The following is a 26,841-nucleotide window of genomic DNA, read 5'->3' as shown; positions in this document are numbered from 1 at the left end:
ATACCCGGTCGCTCGGGTGATAGTACTAAAAGCGGTACCCCCACTCCTCCCCTTCACACTCCCCTCTTCAACTATTCCCGTATCTACCTCTCCCAATCCTCTCCCTTCCACACTTTCATCTTCCGAATCTCCCACACCTACTAAACCACCGCCTACGGCTTGCGAACAGATAGAACCTGTTCGTTCTACGGATCCGGACTCTTTAGCTTCGGAAAAAATAGTCCCTAACGAACTCACCTCTCCTCATGCCTGCCCAGGTAACTCACTTGATCAATGGACTTTGGTTAAAGATAGGAGAGCTAGAAGTAAAACTCGAAATACATCTCCAAACCGAAAGCAGAGCGAAGAATAACTAGTACAGGATCTCAAGAATAGGTTCTTCTCAGCTCCAAAAAATAACTAGTTATGACCCTAGTCCAATGGAACAGTAACGGTATTAAAAGTCATTTTAACGATTTGAAGATATTAATTTCTGATGAAGATCCGTTCTGTTTAAGCTTACAAGAAACACATCTAAGGCCTTCAGATCAATTTACTCTTAAAGGTTTCAAAATTTATAGAACAGATTGCAATGAAAACTATGAACGTGCATGTAGAGGAGTAGCCATTGCCTAAAAGACTCAATCTATTCCCACTCAGTAGAAATAGACTCTCCCCTCCAAGTAATAGCGGTTACAGTTCATTTAAACATTACCTTCACAATTTGCAGTATTTATCTTCCTCCAGATAACACCATAGAAATAAAACACCTCCGTCACATCCATGTGATCCACACCGACAGCTGACAAAGCCTGCTTTATACACCGGAGACTTTAATTCGAATTCAATACTGTGGGGATCTAAAAATACCAACCCCAGAGGTCGAATAATTGAAAATTTCCTAGATTTAACTGACCTTCTGCTACTAAATTCCGGTGAACCAACATATTTCAGCCCCACTCACCGCACATTTTCGTCTATAGATATAGAGGCTATGTGCAGCAGTTCACTAATCGATGCTATAGACTGGACAGTTCTACCAGAACCTTATGGTAGTGATCATTTCCCAATCCGTTTAAAATTGAGAAATGTCAATCACGATAACAGCACTATACCTAAATGGATCATAGAAAAAGCAGATTGGTCTAAATTCACTTCGCTAGCTGGCCCGCCACAAGATCCCCCTAGCAGCCTAACTATCGATGATGGATGCCAAGCTATAACTGAAGCTATACTCACAGCTGCAGAAACTTCAATCCCACAAAGCCTGGGCTGCTTCAAAAGGCCGCCTGTTCCCTGGTTCAACAATGATTGTAAGAAAGCTATACAACTTCGAAGAAAGGCTTTCAAGAAATTTAAAAAAAATATGATTATGGAGAATCTAGTTGAATATAAAAAACAAAAGGCTATATGTAGAATAATTATAAATTAAAGAAAAAAGGAATCTTGGAAATCATTTATCGAGTCCATTAACTCTTCTACCAAATTAATAAATCAAAACAAATGAACAATATTAAAATGATACATAAAATAAAACATATTAAAAACCCTTTATACATCAAAATATACTATTTACTAAAAAAGAGCATATTACAATATAAACCAATTTATGCATTTTAAATGTTAGGATGAATATGGAATAAATATAAACAGACATCAATTATGTAAAATTTATTGCTAAACAGGAAAAATTTAACATATTTAAATTTATCAGTTCTGCCAAAGATCAGGAATTTCTTTCCTTTCAGTAAGCGCTCTAGGTTCATGAATGAAGACGTCCAGATGTATACCCTGAAATATATCATTCAATGTAAAACCAGTTTTTCAAAACTTAAATGTTACCAAAAAATGCAAAACTTAGTAAATTATTGGAGGAAGATAGTCCAGGAGGCAGTAAATAAAGGTATCCTTTATTGACCGTCACCCGGACTAACTTCCTCCAATCTACTTCATATGGTCAACTATCTTCTTCCAATTTAATAAATTATGTTATGCTTACGCGCACACACACACACATACACCTTTCATTACAAATACTATAGTCATCCACAAGAATAATTTAGTTTTTATCAGTTTAAAAGGAGTAGTCTAAATTATCGAAACTCCTCATCATTTCCTTTCCAACCTTCTCCTACATAATTCTACTGGCAGTGTTACATTAAATTCCAAAATAAACAAAGGTATAAGCTTTGGAACTAACAAGTCGAGCTAAACAATATACTTTTCTTTTTTATTTCATTTTACTTCAATATTTGTTCAATCCTCAGAGTTAAGTCTTGGAGGACTACACTGTTAGTGAGTTTTAAGTCTTTTTGAATATTATTATAAATGAAGTAGTCGTGAAAAGATCTAATTAAATTTTCCAAATAAAAAACAAAACAATATATACATCAATATTTGCACATTAACCAGGTTCCACTTAGGCATCCTAATGTTCAAATATAAATTATAGAATTATTTTACTATCAACAATACAATTTAGCCAAAATTGTATCGTTTATGCAATAAGTTTATAAGAGTGAGATATAAATAAAACAAAAACAAAGGGCTCAAAATATAAAAAATGGGTATGTGGAGTGCCATTTGAAATAATTATGAACTATTTTAAAAATTAAAATTGAGTGTTTAATCAATTATTTGATTTTTTTTCTTCTTTAATCCTTTTAAGTACAATTTAGTCAACCAATTTTTAATATTTGTAGGCAACTTGGCTTAACAACAGTTTGAAGTTATGGAAATTTAAAAAAAAATGTCACTCATGAGACTAACTTGCAAAAAAAACCTAGCACAACTAATAAAGAACTAATAATATAGGTTAATTGATCTTCTTAAAATTTGTTACTGTTAATAAATTTACTTGCCTCACAAACCAGAGGGAAGAGGGATGGGAGAAGTGTGGCTATCCGTCGTAAGTAGTCATACATTTTGGGCAAACACCCATCCAAGTACTGACCACACTCAAAGTTGCTAAACTTAGATTATTAATTGTAATTATAATTTCACACTATCCTGGTTCCCAAACAAATTTTTATATATATCATACCCAATTCTAAATTAAAGAATTACCTGTGTTTCTGCAGCCCTAACAAAAGAAGAATTTGATGTCATTGTTAGAGCTTCTAAAGCTTGGCCAGTTCCGAAAACAGCAAGTGCTCTTGCCTTAATTTTACCCCTAATTTTCAATTTCGTATAAGGTACATCTTCAACTACATTTATTCTAGATAATAATTGTTCAGTTCTTTTCTTTTCACCTTCACCTCCTAGAATGTCTACGATTGATTTAAAGTTAGAAACAGCAGTTTCACAAGCATACAGTTCCTTCTCTAAAAAAAAAAAAATTCTATTATAATAATATAAAACCAAATAGAGAGCATTTTGGGAATAAACTAAAAGAGGTTGGGATTCTTGTGGGAAAGAAGGAGATATAAGAGAGAAAATGGACTGAGGAAGAGCGGGAGGAACAGTCCAGGAGGATGAAAGGGTATTGAGTAGAATGAAGGCAGAAATTATGAGGACGAATCAAAAATGATATTCGCATAGTCATTACTGGCCGGATCATGAAAAAATATATATATGTATTGTAATATGCTCTTTTTGAGTAAATAATATATTTTGATGTATAAAGGGTTTATAATATGTTTTATTTTATGTATCATTTTAAGATTGTTAATTTGTTTTGTTTATCCAAAAAGCAAGCTAACCAAGTTTCATTGTTTATAATAACTTCGTGATACAACAACAAAACCAAGATGGCGGTACGTTGAATCAAGGCCATGTTGAGCAGATTCAAATATCATAAAAAAAACTATTTTAACTCGTCCACTCATAATTGAAAGTACAGTAAATTAAAGGAAAAATAGAAATCAAGAAATAGTGCTACAGAATAATATTCAGAAAGTAAATCATTTGGAAAAATCCCTAACTGTTGTATGACAATCGATGTTTACATGTAACCTCAAGGAAGGTTTTCGTTTTGACAAGGGGCAGTCGTGTCTGTGGCGCCAAAGAGAGATGATCTCTCAGTATGAAGAGGTCCTCATCAATTTCTGTTAAGAAGGAAGCCATTTTGGACGCTAGGACAGAACAATAAGAAAAAAGAAGACACCAAGGAATCAACGAAAAGAAGATCATGAACTTGGTTAGTTTTGTTATAACTAAATTAGAATACATTTGTAAAATAGATTTAAATTTAATTAATTGAGATTATTGTAAATGCCTGTTTCTGATTGTCTAGCAACCACACGCCCTGAGATTAAGTTTCTTTTTTATATAATAAAATTATATTAACTATTTGATATTAAAGTTCTTAATTTGAGCCCAGTTATCTCTTATATTTGAAATAAGTTTTATATAACTATCAAAATTCTTTTTACTTTTATTTTTAATATTTTTTAAAATTATTACAGTATATATGCTAGCAAGGCCTACCGAACCAAAGTAGAGGGCAAAAATTATTATAATCAATTAAAGGAGAAAATAGATACAAAATACAAGAAACAAGGAGAAGAATCCCAATAAAACAGCACTGATGCAGCACGTATCTATAATCCAACATAAGTTTGATTTTGACAATATAATAATTTTACATAAACAAAATAATACATTAAAAATTAAAATACTTAAGTTTATTTTTATATCAGAAAATATTAATTATACAGTGAATTTTAAAACAGACTTAAAAAAAAAATTTGAACCAACACTATGCAGAAATTGTAATCAAAATAAATTTATAAATAAAATTGTTAAAAACGAATATATAATAAAAACTGTTATTTAATAAACTGTCATGGAAATTCAAAGAGATAATAAACAATTATATATACATATTATTATTATCCAACGCTATGCCTCACTTTTTAGGGCTTCATCAGGGCTGTTCTAGATGATGATAGCTTTACAGATAGCTGATGATAGCTTTCCAGATAGCTGATGATAGCTTTATAGCTATCATCTTGAACAGCCCTGATGAAGCCCTACAAAGTGGGGCGAAACGTCGGATAATAAATAGTTGAAAACTATTTTTTGTTATTTTTGACTGCAACCCTGACCATCTTCATATTTGATAATAAAGTATGTTTGAAACTTAGCTTTGGTACAAATTATTGTATTTAATCAAGAAAGTCATATTGATTATTACAACTAATAGGATTTAAATTAATTAAAATGTAGTTTTTTAATTATATCTATTGATTTTTTTTTTTATCATAGGATAGGAGAGTAGCAAGCAACAGTCTACAAAAAGATGTTCTTTTAATTCAAATGTATTGGCTGAACGCTTCTCAAATTTATAAGATCACTAAATAAGATTAATAGTTTTCTAATCCTAAAAAGAAAATCCATAACTAAAAATTTATGGATTCCTTACAAGAGTAAGAAACCTTATTTCAATTAAAAATTAAAAAAGAAGTATTTGTTCCTAGCAAAAAAAAAATGTTAAGGTCTGAGTATAATCTATATATGCCAAAAATAAGATACAATACACCATGATCATAAGAATAAAAACACCATATTAATATTGCATGTTAAGATTTAAAAGTATGTAATTAATCAAATACAATACCTTTGAAAATATTGTCCAAAATTGGTTTAACAGGTAATTTTCTTTCACTCTCAGCTTGCTGACTTAAAACTTTACCTCTCACTTTCCTGTCAGCATGACCATTCGTCAATGCAGATACATAGGCTATCATTGTGGGTACATCTAAATTAAGTCTGTTTATATCCCTTTAGAAAATAAAATCCTTAATAATAAACTAAAATGTTATCAAAATCAAAACAATATAACTATTACAATAAATACCTACCTATTCAGCTGATGCGGCTCAATCTTCAACAGTTCTGAAGTCTTATGCTTGTTTTCACTTTCAACACCTAATATGTTACCAGAAACAAATATACCAATTGAGCTTAGTTCTTCGGCTAAATCGATTTCAATACCTGATGCAAAATAAAATTCAACCTATATTTCATTAAAAAAGAAAATTATGAGAAACTCAATCCATTTCAAGTAAGAGAACTTAATTGACTGCATAAATAATTAAAGACACAAATCACTTTTATTTATTGCCTTGTACTTAAAATATAGCAATCATTATAAATATTTTGTAGGTTTACTTTAAATTAAAGAAAACTGGTAAAAATAAAAATACTCAAAAGAAGTGGTGCCACAGTCAACAGATAAACCCATTTAAATATATATGTATATTGCAATCATATAATAAAAATACAAATAATGACCTTGGAAGGAGAAAAAGACACAAGATTTGAAAAATATAAAAGGACAAAGATAATAAAAAAGAATTATGAAAAAAAATAAGTAATGCAATAAAAATAAAAAATAAAATAATAGGAATGGATGTAATAATAAAGTAAATGGGATAGAACTGATAAATATGAAGAAAAAAAGATGGTTTAACATTGCTTTGAAAAAATAAAATAAAAATAATATAATGCTATCTTTTAATATTTGTATAGCTGGAAGTTTTGAAGAACTGTTAAAATTTTATAGTGAACCTTTACTTTCTTTTCATAATTTACTTTTCTTATTACAGTTTTTTAATAATGAATCAAATTTGACTTATTCAGGAGAATTTGGGCAACAAACTAAACGAAAATAATAAAAAACTCATGAATATACATCATAAAAATGTTTTAACATTAGTATACAAATAAGTAAAAGAGTAGGACTTTATATTTTAATGTTCTAATTGTTGACTTCAAAAACTGTTATTAAACTTTAGTGCACTTTTTTATCAGACTATTTCCTACCAGCCACAAATGACCTTTTAGTTTAATACAATAGAAAGGTTACAATAAATATTAAATAGAAAAAAAAACATAAACTATGTTTATTTGAACATTAATAGGCTATTAGATTATTATTACTAGACTATTAAACATTATGTACATCTTAAGATCATACATAATTAGATCACTTAAGTACTAAGTAAGGACCAGTTTTATGTAATACATATGTATCTAAAATATGTGTTTATTTTTACACAAATATGTACTAAAAAAATAGAAATATATAAAATATGAAGATGGTCAGGGTTGCAGCCAAAAATAATACAAATAGTTTACAACAATTTATTATCTGACGTTTCGCCCCACTTTGTAGGAATTCATCAGGGCTGTTCAAGATGATACCTTTACAGACTTATAGGATGATAGCTTTATTTATCAGTCTGTAAAGCTATCATCTTTATAATAAATAGTTGTAAACTATTTTTGTTCTTTTTGACCACAACCCTGACCATATTCTTCATATTTGAAATTATACAGTCAATTATCAATATTTATAATAGAAATATTTAATATAAAAAATGGGTAATTCAGCTAAAAAAATTCTGAAAATAACCAAAATACTATACTGAAAACATTTGGATTTGTTAAAAGAAGGATTTATATAAGAAAAATAAATTTAATTATATTGGCTATTTTAATTCATCCTCAATTTTTTTATCAATTAATGTGTAATTATGATGCAACTTGTAAGTTGTGAAAACAAATTGTAAAAATGTTTTTGTAAACATTTGTGATACAGCAGGAAATTAGGAGTTAGCTATGTGGGCTGAAACATCAGCATTTAATAAATAATTTATACTGGTTTTGGTTTTATCCTTGACAACAACCCAGATGACATTTTTCTTGATTTACTATAAGATCATCAATTAATTCTACAAATCAGACTAAATTAGCAAATGATTTTTTTTGATATTTATAATGTACAAGGAAAGAAATTTATCAATGACAATAGAACAGGAGTTCTGTTTAATTTATTGGGCCTTGCAATAACATATACCTTATGTACTCAATTTTGGGCAGAAAAGTCATATTACTTCTGATGGTACTGAAGAAAACATTTTTACGGAAGGAAAAAGTGACACATATAAAAACAAAACCTCTACGGACATCCCCTAAAATTTTTGAAAACTTATGTTGCAGTACTCTTTGTAGGAGACTATATTTTAACCAGTAAGATTGTCATACAATAACTGTCATTTCCTAGAAATTAAGAGCTAATACTATCGTGCGCTTTATTAATAAACATGAATATATTATTATTAAAATTTAATTTAATCTTATCTTAAGCCCCTCTTTTAATCTAAAAACAAGTTCATACGCTATTTATAAAATGTCATATCCAGTAAAGTATGATTAAATAAATTAAAACCACTTTGAAAATGTTATATTCATATAACATAGTATAATACCAAATAATGTTTCAGACAATCATATCAATTTGTTATATTAAAATTGATAAATACCACAGGGGGTTTAAACAAAATAGCATTCTGTTTGGCACACTCAAGGTACTCTTCAGCATGATCTACAATTGATTTCTGTTGATACTCTCCTTCACCTTTAAAAATAAAACAATTAACATTAAACAATAGCAAATATTGATTAACTACAATTCAGCAACTAAGGAGCTAAAATAATAAAAACCAACACACAAATTATTCTGATTACAAATAATTAAATTTTTTAAATTATAAATTTAGTGATTCTAATAAAGGAATACCTTTGGATATTTGGCTCAAAGCTTTTGGGTTTCTTGCTATTACTTTTATCCATTTTGTTCTTTGATCAGAGACAATATCTACATAAATTTTCTTCTTTCCAACTATTTCATTATTTAAGTGAAAAAGCTCCAAGATAGAAATACAATTAGGATCATTTAAAACACAGTTAACAAATGCTTCATAATGGTGCAGATTAGATGAGGAAATGTGCTCCTTTTTAAGTCGATTTGCTTGCTTAGCCTAAAATAAAACACTAAATTATGACAAGTGCATACAAATATAATTATTCGAATTTGCCAAACATACTTTTTCTAGGCAAAATATTTCTTGTTGAATTTTGCTTTTCAGTTTATTATAACCTTTAATAGGGGATGGTAAGCTATCCAGTGATTTTAAAAGACAATTACCTAACTCTAGAATTTTATGACATTCAGTATCATAATTATACGAATCCATGGTAATATAACTACTGTTTTAAGAAATAATTAAACAACTGAATAAGCAATAAATAAAATTATATTTTCTTCTGACGATGTTTAAAAAAGTAGGACATAGTAAACTTTAATCTATAAACATTTAACATGAAGAAATGAAAACTTTATACCGTTCGAAAATGCTTCATTCAACTTTGAAGAGATATTATTAATAACGATGTAAACATCACATATATGTATATTACTGAAAATGGAAAGATTCCTGGAACGTTGACCAAAACAATAAATCATTTATTAAATTGTTTCAATAATATTGATTTAAAATGAAATAGCAACAAAATTTTGAAACTTTCTACTTTCGGAAACGATTTGGCATCCAAGCATACCATGTCGTTAGTGTTATTTTCAGCTTACAATCATCTATTTTGTTTTAAATAAAATTTACTAGCAAGCCGATTTCCTCTGCTTCTCTTAATTGAGTCTTCGGGAATCTTACCATGTCATCTTGGTAACTTCCTAGAACTTTATTAGCTTAGCCAGAATCTCAGTCTTTACTCCCTGATGAAGGCCTGAAATTCAGATCGAAACGTCCGCATGAACAAATATTCTTTTGTTTATTTTCGGACTGCACCTCCGGACCATCTTCTTCACATATTAATCTACGGTCAACCGTCAACACCTCGCTAGGACTTTTATGTTTGATTCTGACACCTCATCGTTTTCACGTATTGTTCTTCTAATCACTTTTTCTTTCAATTGTATCGTTTAACAAGATAAAATTTCTTATGAATATTTCATAAGGAATAATGTTTTCAATGAAATCTATGGAGTGTCTATTTCTGTATGTAGTAATATGCAACGGTTTGTATTGTATTTTTTTCGTTTTACTCTCTTTAAATTAACTAATTAGTTTTATTTTAAGTTTGTAGTAACACGCTACCAGCTGGTCTAGAGTGTAACCATTGCAGCCGCCAAAACTGTTATTGCTTCCCGCCAGGATGAAGTGCTTCAGTTCGTCCCATGTTGGAGCACCACCTATGTTTTCTCTAGCAATTTTTTGTGTTAATTTATTCAGTCAAAAGTAAATAATTTTATAATTATATATACAAACATAGCATTATAATTGTAAATATGTTGATTTAATGAATAAAGTTTACCTAAAAGAACATACCGAATCACAAAAAAGTTAGTTCTTACAGGCGGTATCTCTCACCGATCTTTGTATCGTTAGTAGAATCAATACCCCACCAATGTTGTAACAGTATCTTCTTGGGACAGTAAATAGAACATTCAGTATACTGTTCCACCATTTTTTTTTTTAATTGAAGAGTCTTATTTCACGCTTGTTCCCTATTAATTAGCACTTTCATCTACCTTATATCCTTTCGTAGGACACGGCGATTAGCTCCCCTCTTGGCTTACATAACGCTTTGTATCTACAGGAGTAGCACCCGGTATAACTGAGTTATTTTTCAACATGACTCGGAGGCTGGCTACCTTCCGGGCATGCATTTCTTACCTGGAGGTGAGGGGCCTTCACGATATGATTAGTTTTGAACAGATAGATAATTAAATAAAGAAGTTAAAACATAACAATAAGAAAGAAGAAATGAAGATAAGAAAGAAAACGAAAGCGAAAGGGGGGGGGGAAGGTAAAGGTTTGACAAGAAAGGACTTAAGAAAGGGTAATGTTGATAGGGTTTCTGGGGCCCTTCCTGCCCAGCCAACTCGCAGGAAGGGGGGTTGGGATGAGTGAGTGGAATATAGGGTTAAAGGAAGCGGTAAGGTTGTCGTGTGATGAGCTGTTGTACAGTTTCCAGTTGAATGTGCGTCATTTTACGTCTCTCTAGTGATGTTCCTCTGCTAAATCTTCTTTAGTATGCTGTTCTGGTACTGTTGTAGTGATTTGAGGACGAATATGCGAGGTGAATTTGTTTTGGATTGATTAAGAGAGCTGAGTTTTGGCATGGGATTTCTCTGGGCGTGAAAAGGCCATCGAGAGCACTGATTGAATGGTACTAGCTTTTAATTTATCAATAAACTCCATTGGGTCTTTATTCATTTGAACAAAACATTTATGGATATACAAATATATTACCTGTTTATTACTTATGCAAAATTAATTATATATTAATAATAAAAGTATTTACAAGAAATTAACACGAATTATAGTTCGACGATTGTATATAAACTTGTTAACCGCTAGTCACCCTGCAACGGCTTTCATAATTCTCGTAAGGGCTCTAACGGCAGCTCCTAGAAGTTCTGGCTCACTTGAACGAAGTAGCGACTGCTACAATCTTAAGTAAAATATTTGGTCCCATTTGCGAGAGCGAAGCATGGAATATAAGGATGAATCTTGAATGTTTGTTTATGAGCCTGAACAGACGAGATCGGCTAAGATGGCTGTGCCCAATAGTGCCCACAAAAGATACCAATGACGGGCCATATTCAGGGTACCTGTTGGACGGCATCTATGAGAAAGAACACGTTTGAGCTAGCAGGAGGATTATGGTACTGAACAGAACTTGAACTGGATTGGTGTTCGAAGATGATTCACATTTTGGACAAAAAGGAAAGAAAATGTATTATTAGAAAGGCTCTTGCTTTAAAAGACTGTGGAGCCAATAATCCCTTTCTATCTAAACACTCAATTTCTGTTTTATATTACCCAAGTATCCTATCATATTACCTATCTTCTGGTGAAAATTTAATTCACTTTTTGATATGGTTCTTATGAGAACACCTTAAAAGTACTGATGCCCTTTATCACCTCGAATTAGAACTAATATCTAGTATGTAGGTGTTAAATAGTGGGTAGAATATGGTACTTCAGCAAAAGATAGTTGTGACCGTGTTACCCATTCTATGCTATGTGAATAATGTGTTAAAATTTACAAAGGTTATCGTCCAGTCGGCCTACTCTACGTATCGAACGGTGCACAAAAAAGTCTCAATAAAGTCACAATACAATAAAGCCGGGAGTAAAAAAGAAACTAGGTAATAAATAAAAATGTAGACAGCTTTGACCATTGTAGCTAATGTTTTCTCTCTGTGGATAATCAAAAAAAAAAACGGGGGGGGGTTTAATTAAATATATATCTATAGAGGATATTTTTGAAAAGCAGTAATTTAATACCTCTTTAGCAAAAATAAAACTGTCATAATTACCCGTTACTGTGATGTAGCATGTACTACTCTTGACTTAATTTAACGGAATTTGAATTTATTTAACGGAAAAATATTTGATGAAAAAAAGTATAGGCTTAATGAAAATATATTATTATTTTTATATCATGCGTTTTTTTCTATTACTTTAATGGGATTAGTTTATTTAAAAATATTTATGATAAAAAGAAGTTTAGAAAGGAGCAACACTGTGATCACGTGGAGAGCTAAACATTAGTTCAATTTTCATGATGCTGTCAAAACATTGTCGTGTGGGTATTCTGTTCCTAAGTTCTTTGTGATTGTGTAAATGAAAACTGACCTTATTTACAGACTTATAAAATGCACAAGATACTTTTTGTTTCTCTATATGTCATATTAATACAGATTTGATAGTTTTCCATCAACCACTTCCAAAGTTATTTATTTTATTTTTCAAAGGTATGTAACTAATTTATGATAATGTCTTTATGCTCATATATTAACTGATGTTTTTAATTTTTTTTAATATTTCAGCAATATGAGTTCGGTTACAAGATACAGAGCACCTCATAAGATCCATGTCTTGTCTTGGACTCTTGCCTTGGAAAGAGATGGCTCAGTAGCATGCCATTTTAAGGATTGTCAATTTATGGCTCTAAGCCTAGAAGAAATGGCGAACCATTATCCGTTTTGTGCATGTGTTAGTATTCTAGTTGTTTGAGAAATTACCCTTACTTTTCTGTGTTTCTAAATATTAATAATGATTTATTTATTCAGGAAAACAATAAGTACCCCTTTGTCTGTGAAACATGCAGTCGTCGTACTGATTCCATCGAAAAATTACTTATACATAAACTGTATTCACACTCGTACAGACCCTCTGATGAAGAGTCCCGGTATGATAAAATATGATATCTCAATCATTCCTTGAGAACTTTGTCTAACATTTTATTTTTGATTCTAATTGTTACCAAAATGTTTTTTAGAAAGATTGATGATTACCTGAAGATACCTATCAAGAAAGAAATAACTCCTGTCTTACGACGTTCATGGGAAATCTTTCTTGAGAAAAAAAAGTATTTAAAATGTTTGATGAGAAAATGCCTGTTTGTTACCGATTCAATAGCCAGTATGGAAGATCATTATCTCAGTTACTGTAAGGTAAATAAATATTATTTTGCCTGTATTTTCTTAATTGTTAATAATCTGTGATATGCTATTTTAATCTGTTTAATTTATTGATTATGCCAGGTTTGCAACCCTCTGTTTAAAACAAGTTATCATGACTGACTTCTATTTTAATTTTTGGTGTATTTTCTTCTTCAGAAGTAGAATAGTAACTAATTCGGATTTTTATATTCAAAATAATGACTGATTAATTGTTTTATCCTCAACAATTATTGTGCTAAAAGTAAATTTAATTCATGATTATTACCTACTTTGCCAATATTAGTAAATAATATCCATGTTCCATGTTTTATGTTCTCAAAGCCTTCTCAGTTTTTTATAAATCAATATCAAGAAAACTACATTAGTGCGTATGTGTGTGCCTGCTTCAAGGAGTTGTCAAAGAGCTTTTCCTAAAGGTTTTGAAAATTTAAAAAATAGAAACAATTGATTCTGATTTTCAAAGAAATTTGGTACCTATATAGCATCAAATTTGGAGAATGACCCCTATTTTTTAAAAATATATTTGTATTACATTGCCAATTAAATTTAGAAGATTAGAAAAATAATTAACGACAATATTCTATTTAGAGATATAGATATTTCATTGATTTTTAAAAATTACAATTGCCTTATTGTTAAAAAAAATATAAATAAAACAACAATGTTCTTATTCCTTTTATGATTTCTCTTTTAGGTCGTTGAGGGAATACTTTGTCCTCTCCTCTTTAGCTTTGTGTAATTCACTTTTGTTTTAGGGTAGAATTACTTCATTTGTTATGTTCTTGCTTAAATTTTATGCACAATACATAATTGTTAATTTTTCCTCTCGTGCTTAGCAATGGTATTACTTAATGTACTGAATACTTACTACAACATTCAATTAAAAAAATATATACATATATATAATATGATGATAATTAAAATAACTTTTAAATAATTTTTTTTTCTTTTGTCTCCTTTAAACATAGTTTTCATAGTATGTTTTCCTAACTTTTTTTTTTTTTAGGAATCTTTCTGGCTGTTATTAAAATATGAATGTGAATTTTGCTGTGGGCGTTTATTGAATGATTATGATTTGAAGTTGCATATTAAAAATGCACATGAATCTAAGACATATTTAATGAAGAACAATGTTGAACAAGATTGTGATTCAAAACGCGTACAAATGTGGTCTGAGGAAATTATGCTGTACAAACAGGGAAAATGTTTTGTTGATGGGTGCCAGTTTGTCGATAATTATGTTAAAATTCTGGAAAAACATTATGCTAGCTGTGTATGTATTCATGTTTTATTTATGTTTATACAATTTTAAAAATTTGTTGTTTGTGATTAGAAAGGATTTTATGTTTCCTATAATTCGTCTCATTTACTATAAGATATAATTGGGGTAAGGAGTTAAATTTGATTTATTTTTGTAATAGTAGTGCCAAGGTGATAATTTATTGATTTTTTTTTCTAATATTCACCAATAAATTTAATTTTAATTTTGTTTAATTTCAAATTTTTCTGTAAAACATTATTTTGGAGTACTATAAATCAATTCATTAAAATTTTTATTTTATGGTTTATGGCATCAGTTTATTTTTTTTCAGGATGGAACTAAAAAGAACTTCATTATTTGCTGTGCTTGTGGATCATGGCTTCTAAATGAAGCCAGATTAAATGAGCATAAAAGATGCTTCCATAAGGACCTGGATGAGGAAGATTTTAGAAAATTATCTCGTCAATATGAATTGTTAGTACATTTATTTATAATTCATAATAACTGTATCAAATGCCTTGAGGACAAATCAATGGTTCCCCTGTTAAGCTATGGTTAATTTATAGTATTATACCTTGATCACAACAGTATTAACTTTTTAGTTAATGATTTTATTCTCATTAGAAGATGCAAGAAACAGTATAAAAAACCAAATCAATGTATTGATAACTATTGTTTCTGTCTCCAAAGATCAAGATTGATAATTTTCTTAATAGTTCTTGCAACTTGGTAAATTCTAGATAAATTGATTTTTCCAGCAAGTACCTGGTCAAAAAATGCACAATTTAGGAAAACTTCTGTTGCCTGAACACAGCTGTAGTTTCTAGAGACTTTACCATGTTAAATTTGTTATTATTATATTTTTTAATGTTATGGTCGACAATTTTTTATTAAGTTAAAAAAAAAAATGAGTATGACCCAGAAATACCTTGCTTTATTTTTATAATGTTTTTGCCTACTTATTTTAGATGATCTATTGATTCAATCAGATATCATATCCTCCCTATAAATATAAATAAAAGAATTAGCATAAATCTTTACAAAAATAAGATTTTATTACAATTTAGTTAGTCAAGTTTTGTGGAAGGTTGTTATATCTTTGTTAGTGTGGAAGAAGTTATTTATATGTCTTAAAGTAGCTTTCTTATCTTTATTTCACCAACTGATCTGCGTGTATGATGAATCCCAATGTAGCTTAGTGTGTTTTAAATTGTTATCAGTTTTAAATATTTATATCCATCTTTTGTTTGTTTTTTTAAATAATTGAAGTACATCTCATTTTTTGAAGTGTCTAAAAATTGATCAAATATTGATTTAATAAGGCTAAAAAAATTATGATTACTGCAACAACCTTCACTTTTTACTTTAAAGGAGAAATACAATTTTATATTGTAATTATAGATTTTATTGTTGATATACATCTTTTATAATTATTAGTCTAATTCTTATCTCTTTTTTGGACTTATTCATTGTTTTATTTCAGAAATCATTAATTTAAATAAAATAATTCAATCTTTAAGCAGTATTATAGCTTCAGCAGTATAGCTTATGTTCAGAGGTTGTTATTGTAAAGTTTATAAGATTAAATTATTTTTTATACCCAAAATATATACTTTAGTGAGAATGATATGTATTTTCTAAACAATATTAATCGAATAACTTGATGGAAACTGTTTTTCAAGTGAACAGGATAGTTTCTAAAAAATCTTGATTGTAGCATTCATTATAGTTTTTTATAAATTAGTAGTTTTTCTAACAAATTTGAGTTCTTATGCATTGAAGTACATTCAGTTCTCAATTGTTTGGGTAATTTTTACCAAATTTGTAATTTTGGAAAGGCTAAATATCTTTTAATACTCTCTCAGTGAGTTGAAACACCAAGTTTATATATTTTATCATATTGTATGTTACATTATAATTATAAATTTTATTTTATGATGATAAATCAAATCTTACTTTTTCTATAATTATTAGTATGTTATCTCTTTTGGAGTTCTTGAATGTTTTATTTATGAAAACTCTTAATTTAAATAAAATATTCCATCTATAAGCTTTAATGGTTATTAGATTTAGGAAAGTTAGATTGAAATGAACACTTGTGATGAATTTCTGACTAGGGTAGCTTTTCTAAAATTATAGGAAAAAGATAATTCAATTGATGGGAATACAAAAATGTTGTTATTACTGTTTTATATTTTAAAATTAATTTAATGCCATATGTTTCATTTTTATTCTATAGTTATAAAATATTAAACATATTTTTACTTTAATGGTTTCAGGGAATCAGAAACTCAGAGTAGCCTCCTCTTGGATGATATGTCTCCTGATGAGAATGACCCACTCAGTAGGGTAAGTATTGTGATTTTACATTTATGGTTAAAAAAACTTTATTGTTCTCTTAATTGTCACCTGCAAGGCAAACAAATTACATATTTTGAGTTTTTTTTTTATTGCTTGATGTTATTTTGTTTCTTGTCTGATTTATTTTCAATAAGATTTTGATTATTTTCTCTATAACTAGCAAAATGTATATAAAGCATCTATTTTATACGAAATTTCAGTTTTAAAAACTTGAAAAGGTTCCTCCATTCTTATTCTTTTCTTGGAATAATTACTGTTTTTACCCTATGTTAACAGATGTCATACGGTCCCAATTTCATTTAATTTATTATGTTTGTCCATTTATTTATGTTTTTAATTTCTTATGAGACACATTTTAAAATACTATTTTTGGTTTCTTTCTGCTTACACTGTTTGTTTACTTTGTGGTCGTATAAACTTGACAAAAATAAATGAGGTTCCAAGTTAGCATATCTTCACAGTTGGTAAAGTGTTAATATTTTTATCTACTAATGGATTTATTGAGTTTTAAATTTCTCTCATTCTAGTGTTGAAGGTGTTAATAAATAACTAATTACTCTCGGTAGTTCTTTCTCCACTACTCATCATATTATAATTTTCTATTGTGGTTTGTATTGATCTGTTAATAATACTAATGTTATGCTGTTCATCTATCGTTTAGTTCTAAGGTATTTGATTAAATCTATATGCCAGCTATAATTATCTCTTGATTTTCTTAAGTTAATTTTTTTCTTACAAATGATTTTTTTCTTGTAGCAGATGTTGTATGTTTTGTTACTGTTACATTGTGCCAATACTGTTATTTTTCCAGCTTATGGCATAACTTTGTTCTCTCTCTAATTCTTCTCATTAAAAGTCTAGCATTAGACCATAAGTTTTACTTTCTGCTCATAGTTGCCTTCAAGCTTTGACAGCTCCAATAATTCAATGAAGGATGAGGTAAAATGATTATTTATATATTTTTTTGTTTAGGGGGATTTATCGATTGTAATATATATATATTTATTCAATCCATAATGCACTTAAACATTGTCATTATTATTAATACAATTGTATTAATAGCAATGCACATGTCAAAAACATTTAAATTCACAATGTTTAATGGTAACGTCAATGTTCATATTTTAAATTAAAAATTTAAAAGAATGTAAATATGGTAATAAACAGGATTCATTTTTAGAGATCTCTCATACTTAATAAATTGTGATATCCCAGGAGTCCTATGAAATGATTTTAAAATGTTCTCTTATCATCCTATATTTGTTATAAGGAGTCTCTTTATTACTGAACCAATCCTGAAACTTTAGAGGTATTAGCAGTTCAAAATCTCAAAGAAAGTTCAATATTTTTTATATGTACATTCTTTCGAGTTATACATTTAGACAGGTAATTTGTGGTTTGAGTGAAACAAGCTTAAATCATCCAATTGTTTTTATATCAGCAGTTAAGTATTGATTTAAATTTAGTTATAATTTTCAAAAAAGAAAATATCAATTTAAATTCTAAATATTTTTTTAATGGTGCAAGTCTTATTTAAAGTTAAAAAATTAAAGTAGAAAATTTTTAAATGTGTCAGTACAGCTTTGGAAGTTAAGAAAGACCTACTCACTTATATTTAAAAAATGGCTTGTCCAATTTAGCTCTAAAACTGGAGATTAGTATAAACATTGCTTAATCAAAATTTTATCAAATTTCAACTACTTTCACTTGCCCTAGTTAAAAACTTATTTATAAACACCCTATATTTTATTTAATTTATTCTGAAACAAAAAACCATTAACCTTGAAATATATGTAATTATTACCTACCCAATGTGCTAACAGAGCCTTCTCTCTGTCAAGAATACTGAAATCCTGAATGATCTCTAAAAATTGGAATCTAAAGGTGTAAAATGGCATGATAAAATACGGCTATGAGACCTGGGCTCTGGCATGTACCCTAGAAAGTAGAATTGAGAGATTTGAACAGAAAGCCATCCGTACAATTACAGAAGCGATTTGAGATTAAAGCATTAACGCATGAGGAGAAAAACTAACAGTGAACTACTTGCAGAGACTTGTTAGCAATATCTCATGATATGAAAGCAAGGAGGTTAAGATGGATGGTAAGGTCCTTGGTTAAGGGTGGTATGCGGACAGGAATCCATCAGGCCTCTACACAACAATGAATGCCAGAGACCACGAGGGAGGCTATAAACCAGATGGATGGACAGAATAGACAAAGATGCGAAAGAGCTTTATGCAGCAAACTGGAAAGTAGTAGCCCAAGACTGGGAAGCGTGGAGAAGGCTGGTTCGGGCAGCCATAGATCTACAAGGTCTATAGTGCTAAACGAAAAAAAAAAAAAATTACCTACCCAATATGAATTTATTGAAAAAGGATAATTTCCAGAGAAACCAATTATTACTTTCACTTACCTGTATATAGAATATAGAGTAAGAGAAAGTATTGCGATCATGCAAAATTTAGAATTCGAGTTTTCAACAGAAATACATGTTTTGACATCCCCTGAGTCCAAATAGCCAACTTTTGCAAAATGGTCTGTGTGTGTGAGTGAACAGCCTCAAAAATGAAAAATCGTAAGGAACTGAAATTAAATATTCAAGGTGGGTATGTATATGCCTGGGATGTGAAAGCAACTTTTTCGCTGTGGTCGAATGACCAGAAGTGCCACTTTTTAGAACCTATTTTTAACATTTTTTTTATTTTCTCCTGAACAGCTCTTAATTATTTTTATGAAACATAGTGAAACCAGATAACCATTTTTCCTAAATTGGTATGTGCGTGCATTCGTTAGTGTGTATGTTTACGAGCAGCCTTGCTCAAAAACAAAAAGTCGTAAGAAACTGAAATCATATATCCCCCTATGCCTGGGATTTGACAGCAACTTTTATGGTGGGGGAGTCAAGTTGTCAAGTGGCACTGCTACAGAAATGAAAATTTGATCCCCCAGACCGGATTCGAACTGACACTGCTGCATTCATGAGACAGTTGCTTAGCTTCCTCAGCTACTCACGGCCAGTTCTAAATACAATTTGGGACAATCCAAAGTGATAGGGATATGCTACATCTCTTTCCATCACTCCAAAAGCAAGCTAAAGTGATCTCCCATAGAGACAGATTGTTGTTATATGTGCTCCCAAGCCTTGGCTTGACATTGTTGTCAACTACGGTCAAAGTGTTAAATAACTAAAATAACTATCAAGGAATCAATTTTCAAATTTAATTTACATATTTCAAATAGAAATAAGTGTACTTAAATAAAGTACTGTGTAGATAAGTAATAACATCATACAGATATGATGAAGGTTTGAAATTAGAACATATCTTTATATTTCAGCTTAAACTTGCCTTTTTTGGTTACCTTTAGGAATTCTATGCATCGTTTACTTCTGATATTATTCTGTTGAATAATTGTTATAACCTTTGGTTTCCTTCTCAATCCTTAGTTAAATATAATATTTTTCTTGAACATTAGATTCATGCATGCCGTTATAGACCCAGTTTTTTATTCAATTTTCTCACCCCCAAAGTGTGTGGTAATAAATAATGATTTACACTAATTGTTTCTTAGCAGAGGAAAAAAAAGCAAACATGAAAAAAAAAAATGACTGCTGCACACCTCCAAAAATCAAAGTTATGTAAACCAGAAATTACTTATTTATGACACAATTGATGATGTTAATGTAATACTTTGTACCATCATTTATATAAATAACCCAAACCTTAAAAATAAAAATATTGGCTCTCAGCAAAATCTCTCCAGAAAGAAGTTTTTGGCAGGCAGTCCTATGTTATTACTATGTTAATATTTGGTAAAGAATTGTTCATTAGGTTTTGTAGTGAGCTGTTACAAATGAAAATCACGCTATCCTTTCACATACTAAAATTATATTGCTACACTAATTCCGAAACCTAACTACATTTGTTTTAAACTATTACTAAAAAATTTTGAAATTTGGTTCACGTTATATGTAGTATATAATTAATTTATGTATAGGCTAATTAGAAAATGGTACCAACTATATATTTGAATCTATTTAACATCTCATTATGTAATCTGGATCCACTGTAATATCACAGTGTTACGAGATTTTATTTTAGCCCTTTTCACTTTAAATCCACAAAAACTATAGCTTTCTTTGACTATTTGTGGTCTAATAGTTGCTGTTTACTGATATGGAAACATGGATACATTTTCGTTACCTTTGAAAGATTTTTCATTGGGTCAAGTCTGAAATATTGACCATTCTATCTTTTGAGGTTAAATCAGTAGCTTAACAAAAAGAAATACCTGTTTTAGGTAAACATTATCAAGGTTGTAAGGGAGAATTACTTATTACTAACAATTGTTCAGTTCTTTAAATTGGTTTGATATAATCGTTAGTTATACTTATGGAGTAACTTATATTAGTTAGATTTATGGCTGGCTATAAAGTCTAACTAATGATTATATAAATATTATTCTTAAAAAGTGATGTTCAGACAATTTTTTTTTTTTTAATTCTTATATTTATTTATCAGAAAATCAAATTAGAAATGGAAAAACCTCTTATCTTATGAATTAGAATCAGAACCAATTGTTTCAATGAGAGTACACAATCGTCATGAGTTACATTATTGAAGCAAAAATCTATGTTTTACAAATTATTTGTTATAATAATTTTGTACTTTCAACTTAAATAAGTAAGAAAGAAGAAAAGCTTTAGACAAGAAAACCAGTTGACCATGATCTGCATTAAGGGATTCTACAATTCATTTAATTCTACTGAAATCAAAAGAAGTTAAATAAATGAAGGTAAGTTCATATTATTGTTTAGGTTTGAGCACCATAAGGTACAGATAACAAATTTATCGACATTGAAAGTTTGTGTAATTTGTACCTTCATCAGTCATGACATTTAATTATAAAATTAATAATTATTTTTTTATTTATAAATAAGCTTCCTATAATATATTTTTTTAGATTAAAAGATTGAAGACAGAAGATTCTTTAAGCCAACATAATGATGTCATTGTGGATATACCTGTGTTGTATCTGCAGCCGGGTAAACGAAGTCCGTCTCCGGAGAATTTTTTGGAAGGTGTGTTATTAATTTTTTAACTTAATTATATGTCGAAAGGTCAATAAAGAAAAATGAAAGGCTAAGGGTTAATTATTTTTCTTAAAATTATAACTTGTCTAAGTAGGTTATTAATTTATTATTAGGTCTACAATTTCAATTTGAACTAGAAAGGAAAATTCTAAACTGTCTATTTTTGGATTTGACCTAGCTCTATGTTAGAGAATTCGGTTATGAGTGGCCTTTTACATTATGGTTTTGATGAGGTTCTCTAGAGGGATTATGTCATAGCTTTGCCAGTAGTTGGATAGTTATGATTACCAATAGTTTCGATAATATTGCCTGACAGCTATTGTACTATTCTATCAATGAAAAAATATAATGGTTCCTTATCAAATGATCCCACAAGTTGGTTATATTTTCTCGTTTGAAAACATTTCATTAGTTATAACTAGAGACTACATTTGAGATTTCACATTTCTTTTTAAAAAAAAGTGGTACACATTCGACCTTAACCTAATTAAAGATATTAAGGTATTATCTATGCTATAAATAAAGCGTCAAAACCTTAGGTTAGCCTGTTGAATAAAGTATCTTCTTTCATCCTTCCATCTTAAGCTGGGGTGGTTTAGCCCTACAGCAAAGCTAGTTGGCGTACTAAGAGTGGGTCTATAAGCTGCTAATATCTGTCACAGTCCTAACAGATGAAAATTGGCAGCTTCTTTGGTTGTTGCAATGGAAAGACCTAGATCATCACATTGGTTCTGGTTGAAAAGTTTGATAAGTCATTGTGGATCATAGTGTAGTAATGATTTAAATGATTAATACTTGATGATGACAGTATATTGAATCTAGAGTACTGAGTTTATTTTGGGTTAAAAAATTACTTCAATCAAAGATGCGTCTATTCTGGTTTTTATGTTTGTACCTTCAGCAGTCCCTCAACAAGGGAAGTTCCCGATAAAAACAGATTAGTTCCATTACTTTTTCATTTTGCCTTTCCATCATGAGATATTTTTCAAAACTGAGTTAAGAAAGATGATTTTAATGTGAAAGTTGCTGTCTAGCATGTCCCCACTACAGAATGCCGTACTGGGGATTTCTTTTGATGCAGACCATAAACCTCGTGTTTTGGAATCAAAACATAGCTAGTCCTTATAGTTGCTTTGGCACAAGCTGTCAATTTGTCCACACTTGCTGATCAACGAGGCCAATTTGGGCTGGATGGGATAGTGAGGACACCCCTTTAAAGTTTTATAGATCCTCTCTACTTAGTAAAAATCTATGGAATAATTAGTCTATCGTCAAGGCACATTTTCCATTAATTAAATACATACTTTCCTTAATTATCCCTCTAAGTTTTTTTGTTTATTTTTAAATGGACATTATTCAGAAAGGAATTAACCCCAAAAGTTGTAAACTATAAGTTAATACTATTTTATTATTCCACAAGTATCATTCAATATATTTAGCATAAATTAATGAATGCTGAACAATGTTAGAGTCACAGAATTTTGTCCTAGATATAAATGAAAACTTTGAAATCTAACTGAACTAGAATGGAAATAAAACTGCACAAAACTTAAGTAGAATTAGAATAAAAATAAATAGGAGTAGTACTGCACTTAATCGCCATCTAGAACAAACTTATTAGATATTTAACTTGATGTAGAATTTGTTTGGTCGTGAGTGACTCCCTGATTTGGCTACATTCCGAAAGAGCTAGAGATAGATTCTGTCACGCTTTTCCATCAAAATGCAAGGAGTTCTATCTACTAATTCTTTCCTATCTTTGCTCTTTTACTTTCAAGGCAGGAATTTTTGGTTTTGATTTTCCCTGATGAATGTCTCTGAGATTGTGTAACTAGGCTGAAATAGAGTTTGTCTGAAGCTAATAGGCTATATAACTAATTTAACTTTTGAGTTAAAAGGTCCACTCAAAAGGTTTTCAGGTTTTTATCCCAAACGGATGAATTTAATTTAACAAGTCTTTCCTAAAAGTCCAATTATCTTTCTTCGCCCTTACCTACTTTGTCTGCCAAAAAGTTTCTGCAAATCTATATCAAGAATTTATTGTTTCTTTTCTTCACTGCTTTTTATACATACTGACTCAAATTGTGACTCTTCGTGACAAAGGGACACCTTTCCTAGTATAAAGGATCACCTGCATCTTGCAGCTGGGAATTTAAACTAAAATATTTAATAATTTTCAATGCATTGTATCTCATTTTAAGTCGTTCTCGAGACTTGTTTTCTGGTTCGATGGTCTCTTAAGCACTATGTCACTTAATAAATATTGGTAAAAATGTGTTGCAGATATTTTTAATAAATAGTCTCGTGCATTAGATTCCATTTACTATATGTACATTACAACTGAAAGTACTTTTCTAAATTTACTGTCAATAATAATAAAGTTTTTATTTATTTTGGAGGTTAGAAATAAATCATCTTTGTAAACTTACCATTAAATTATTACGTTTTTTTTTTTTTTTTTTCATTCAGGGGTTTGCACAGGATCACAGTATTTCTCTTGGATAAATGTGATATAATTGGACAACCGTCTTAATCAATTCTTAAGATATATTTACTTGTGGTTCTGTTAATATGTCCTGCTTTCTCTTGAATATATAACTATGTAACATTTTTATATGTATTCAATTTTAAACAAAGTATATAGCTGTTTATAAATTATTTTGCTGTTTTAAAAGTTGATTGTTGAATGACTAATGGTTTCACATGGCATTATAATCCTACCTAACATCACTCTTACTCATGGCAGCTCTGCTTTTAGATCATGGATTTTTTATTTTAATGATTTAACTATTTGAATTTTCATTTACATAATATTCGATTACTGGAAACTTACATTCTATCTTTCTGTTTTAGATCCGTTGTCATTGAGTCCTTCAACAAGTAAGAAAACATCCGTATCTCCACTTCATTACTCTTTTGCTGATTCAAAGGAAATGAAAAATTTCTCAATTGATGACACAATATTATTCAGACCAGAAATACCATCTCAAGAGACTGTATTCCCTAATGCATTATTATTTAAAACAAATAATAGAAGGATTAATATTCTCAAAAAAAGAAAACTTTAATGCATTTATCCAAAAACTTCAACTTAAAAATGAAAATTTGGACAGAGATAAGAGATCAACTCAACATGGACTGAATTGTAAAAAAAAAAAAAAAGTATTGCTATTTTACACAAAAAATAATTGGAAAAAATATGTCTAATTTTGATAAATTTAAGTAGCCTTACTATAGAAGTTATTGCATTAACATTTTTATTAATTTTATCTTCTAAGTAATCTTTCTGTGATGTTTACTAGTTTTCAGTTTTTATTTTAGTTACTTAGTTATAGATTGACCAAATTGACACCTGTGATTCTTGAAGATTATGTTGTTTAAAAACTGTTTGAAACCATCTATGAATCTTGATTTAATTTTACCACAGATCTTGAGGTATTAAAATGTAGCAAAGTTAATACTAAACTAAATTATTACTGTGAATAATGTAATGCATTTAGTTTTCTTTAAAGATTAAATATTGAGTATAACACCTTTAAAAATGGAAATCATGCTAGTGGTGGGTCTATTTAATTGATGTGGAATATTTATTGGTCTTTTGACGTCAAGTTGTACTTTTTGAGGCTTTCCTAATGAGTGACAAAACTGATAAAATATAACTTATACATACTGAATAAATAAAAGTTTATGTTATGAAATTGCTTTGTAATTGTCTATTTTAATATAATTTTGATTATTTTTCATTGCTCTGTTGCATTGTATTTGATGACAACGGAAGTAGTACATTTTCCATAATATATAGGAAGATGGTCAGGGTTGCGGTCAATAGTGAAACAAAAATAGTTTACAACTATTTATTTTCCAACGTTTCGCCCCACTTTGCAGGGCTGTCCAACTTATTACTTAGCTGTTCAACTTATTCATTTGGACAGCCCTGATGAAGCCCTGCAAAATGGGGCAAAACGTTGGTAAATAAATAGTTGTAAACTATTTTTGTTTCACTATTGACCGCAACCCTGACCATCTTCCTATATATCAATTTTTACGGTCAACTATATATACATATATTTTCCATAATATATTTTTTGTGAAATAATCCGAACATTATTTGTCTAATCTAACCTTATCTATAGTTGTCAATGGGAAGAGTCACTTGAAATTAACTTTGATGACCAATAATGCTTGTTTGTTCATATTCATTCCAAGTACCCATGTTATGGGTTCTAGCATTGAAATTTATGTATTTGTTAAGTTGTAATATTTACTTGTATATATTGTAAAATAAATGTTTGATTTATGAAAACTGTTCTATTATCTATAATGTTTTTATTATTGTACTTTACTTTTTTCTAAAATTATTCTGTTTTAATTCTTTGAATTTAGAATAACTTTCAACCTCTCCTTTCCCAAAACACTGCCCATGTATAACACTGATTGAATAATGATTATTTAAATATGATTTTATATTGAAATTTATGAATGGAAATAATTATTCTTTCTTTTTGATATGGGATTCTGAACTGACAAGTCATAGATTAATTAATTTTTAATAATAAAATAAGTACGTAACTCTTTCTCAAGGTCTATAGTTACTGAATTTTTTCTTGCCCTCTCGTTAGCTGGTATAATGTACGTAGTTGTCTGATATGTTTTATTTCTATTAGCTTTAATTTCATTTTTGAAATTTTAATAAAATCCTCAGTTGCTTTTGAACAGTGTTTTGAGATATAAAAAAAAAATCAATCTTATGTATGTATTTGTTTACTCACAATATGTACATAAATACAGACAATAAATATCGATATTGTAGTGGCTATGATTTTTCTTCTATTTATTAAATATGAAAGGTACGTAAAGCTGCCT

At 29.5% G+C, this 26,841-nt stretch overlaps 4 protein-coding genes across 4 annotated transcripts in view; 3 read left to right on the top strand and 1 right to left on the bottom strand.

Annotated features, from left to right (window-relative positions):
• The window catches only part of LOC106686052 (tetratricopeptide repeat protein 12), an 18,221-nt gene extending 13,633 nt beyond the window's left edge, over positions 1–4,588 (top strand). The window contains exon 4 of the mRNA XM_014429158.2: positions 4,386–4,588. Coding sequence (XP_014284644.1) covers positions 4,386–4,420 — 35 coding nt within the window. The 3' untranslated portion in view covers positions 4,421–4,588. The remainder of the gene's footprint in view (positions 1–4,385) is intronic.
• On the bottom strand, positions 1,636–9,112 carry LOC106686051 (UPF0415 protein C7orf25 homolog). Its single transcript, XM_014429155.3, has 7 exons — positions 8,814–9,112; positions 8,507–8,747; positions 8,250–8,344; positions 5,784–5,938; positions 5,540–5,703; positions 3,046–3,302; positions 1,636–1,770 (listed from the first exon to the last, which is right to left on the bottom strand). The coding sequence occupies exons 1-7, from the start codon at positions 8,961–8,963 to the stop codon at positions 1,690–1,692; spliced, it is 1,143 nt and encodes a 380-aa protein (XP_014284641.1). The 5' UTR covers positions 8,964–9,112; the 3' UTR covers positions 1,636–1,689.
• Positions 9,113–12,329: 3,217 nt separating this feature from the next.
• Positions 12,330–26,841, top strand: part of LOC106686049 (uncharacterized) — a 55,112-nt gene continuing 40,600 nt past the window's right edge. The window contains exons 1-7 of the mRNA XM_014429151.2: positions 12,330–12,550; positions 12,626–12,791; positions 12,869–12,987; positions 13,078–13,252; positions 14,268–14,534; positions 14,854–14,996; positions 16,802–16,871. Of these exons, the coding sequence (XP_014284637.1) occupies positions 12,630–12,791; positions 12,869–12,987; positions 13,078–13,252; positions 14,268–14,534; positions 14,854–14,996; positions 16,802–16,871 (936 nt within the window). The 5' untranslated portion in view covers positions 12,330–12,550; positions 12,626–12,629. The remainder of the gene's footprint in view (positions 12,551–12,625; positions 12,792–12,868; positions 12,988–13,077; positions 13,253–14,267; positions 14,535–14,853; positions 14,997–16,801; positions 16,872–26,841) is intronic.
• On the top strand, positions 18,351–26,227 carry LOC106686050 (uncharacterized). The gene is made up of 3 exons (XM_014429153.3): positions 18,351–21,680; positions 21,849–21,966; positions 24,832–26,227. Exons 1-3 carry the CDS (start codon positions 21,675–21,677, stop codon positions 25,044–25,046), a joined length of 339 nt encoding a protein of 112 aa, XP_014284639.1. The 5' UTR covers positions 18,351–21,674; the 3' UTR covers positions 25,047–26,227.

The sequence above is a fragment of the Halyomorpha halys genome, unplaced genomic scaffold (genome assembly GCF_000696795.3).
Source record: "Halyomorpha halys isolate HHAL.00 unplaced genomic scaffold, Hhal_1.1 Scaffold769.1, whole genome shotgun sequence".
In the NCBI taxonomy this organism is placed as follows: domain Eukaryota; kingdom Metazoa; phylum Arthropoda; class Insecta; order Hemiptera; family Pentatomidae; genus Halyomorpha; species Halyomorpha halys.
This window is presented reverse-complemented; position numbering and strand designations above follow the sequence as displayed.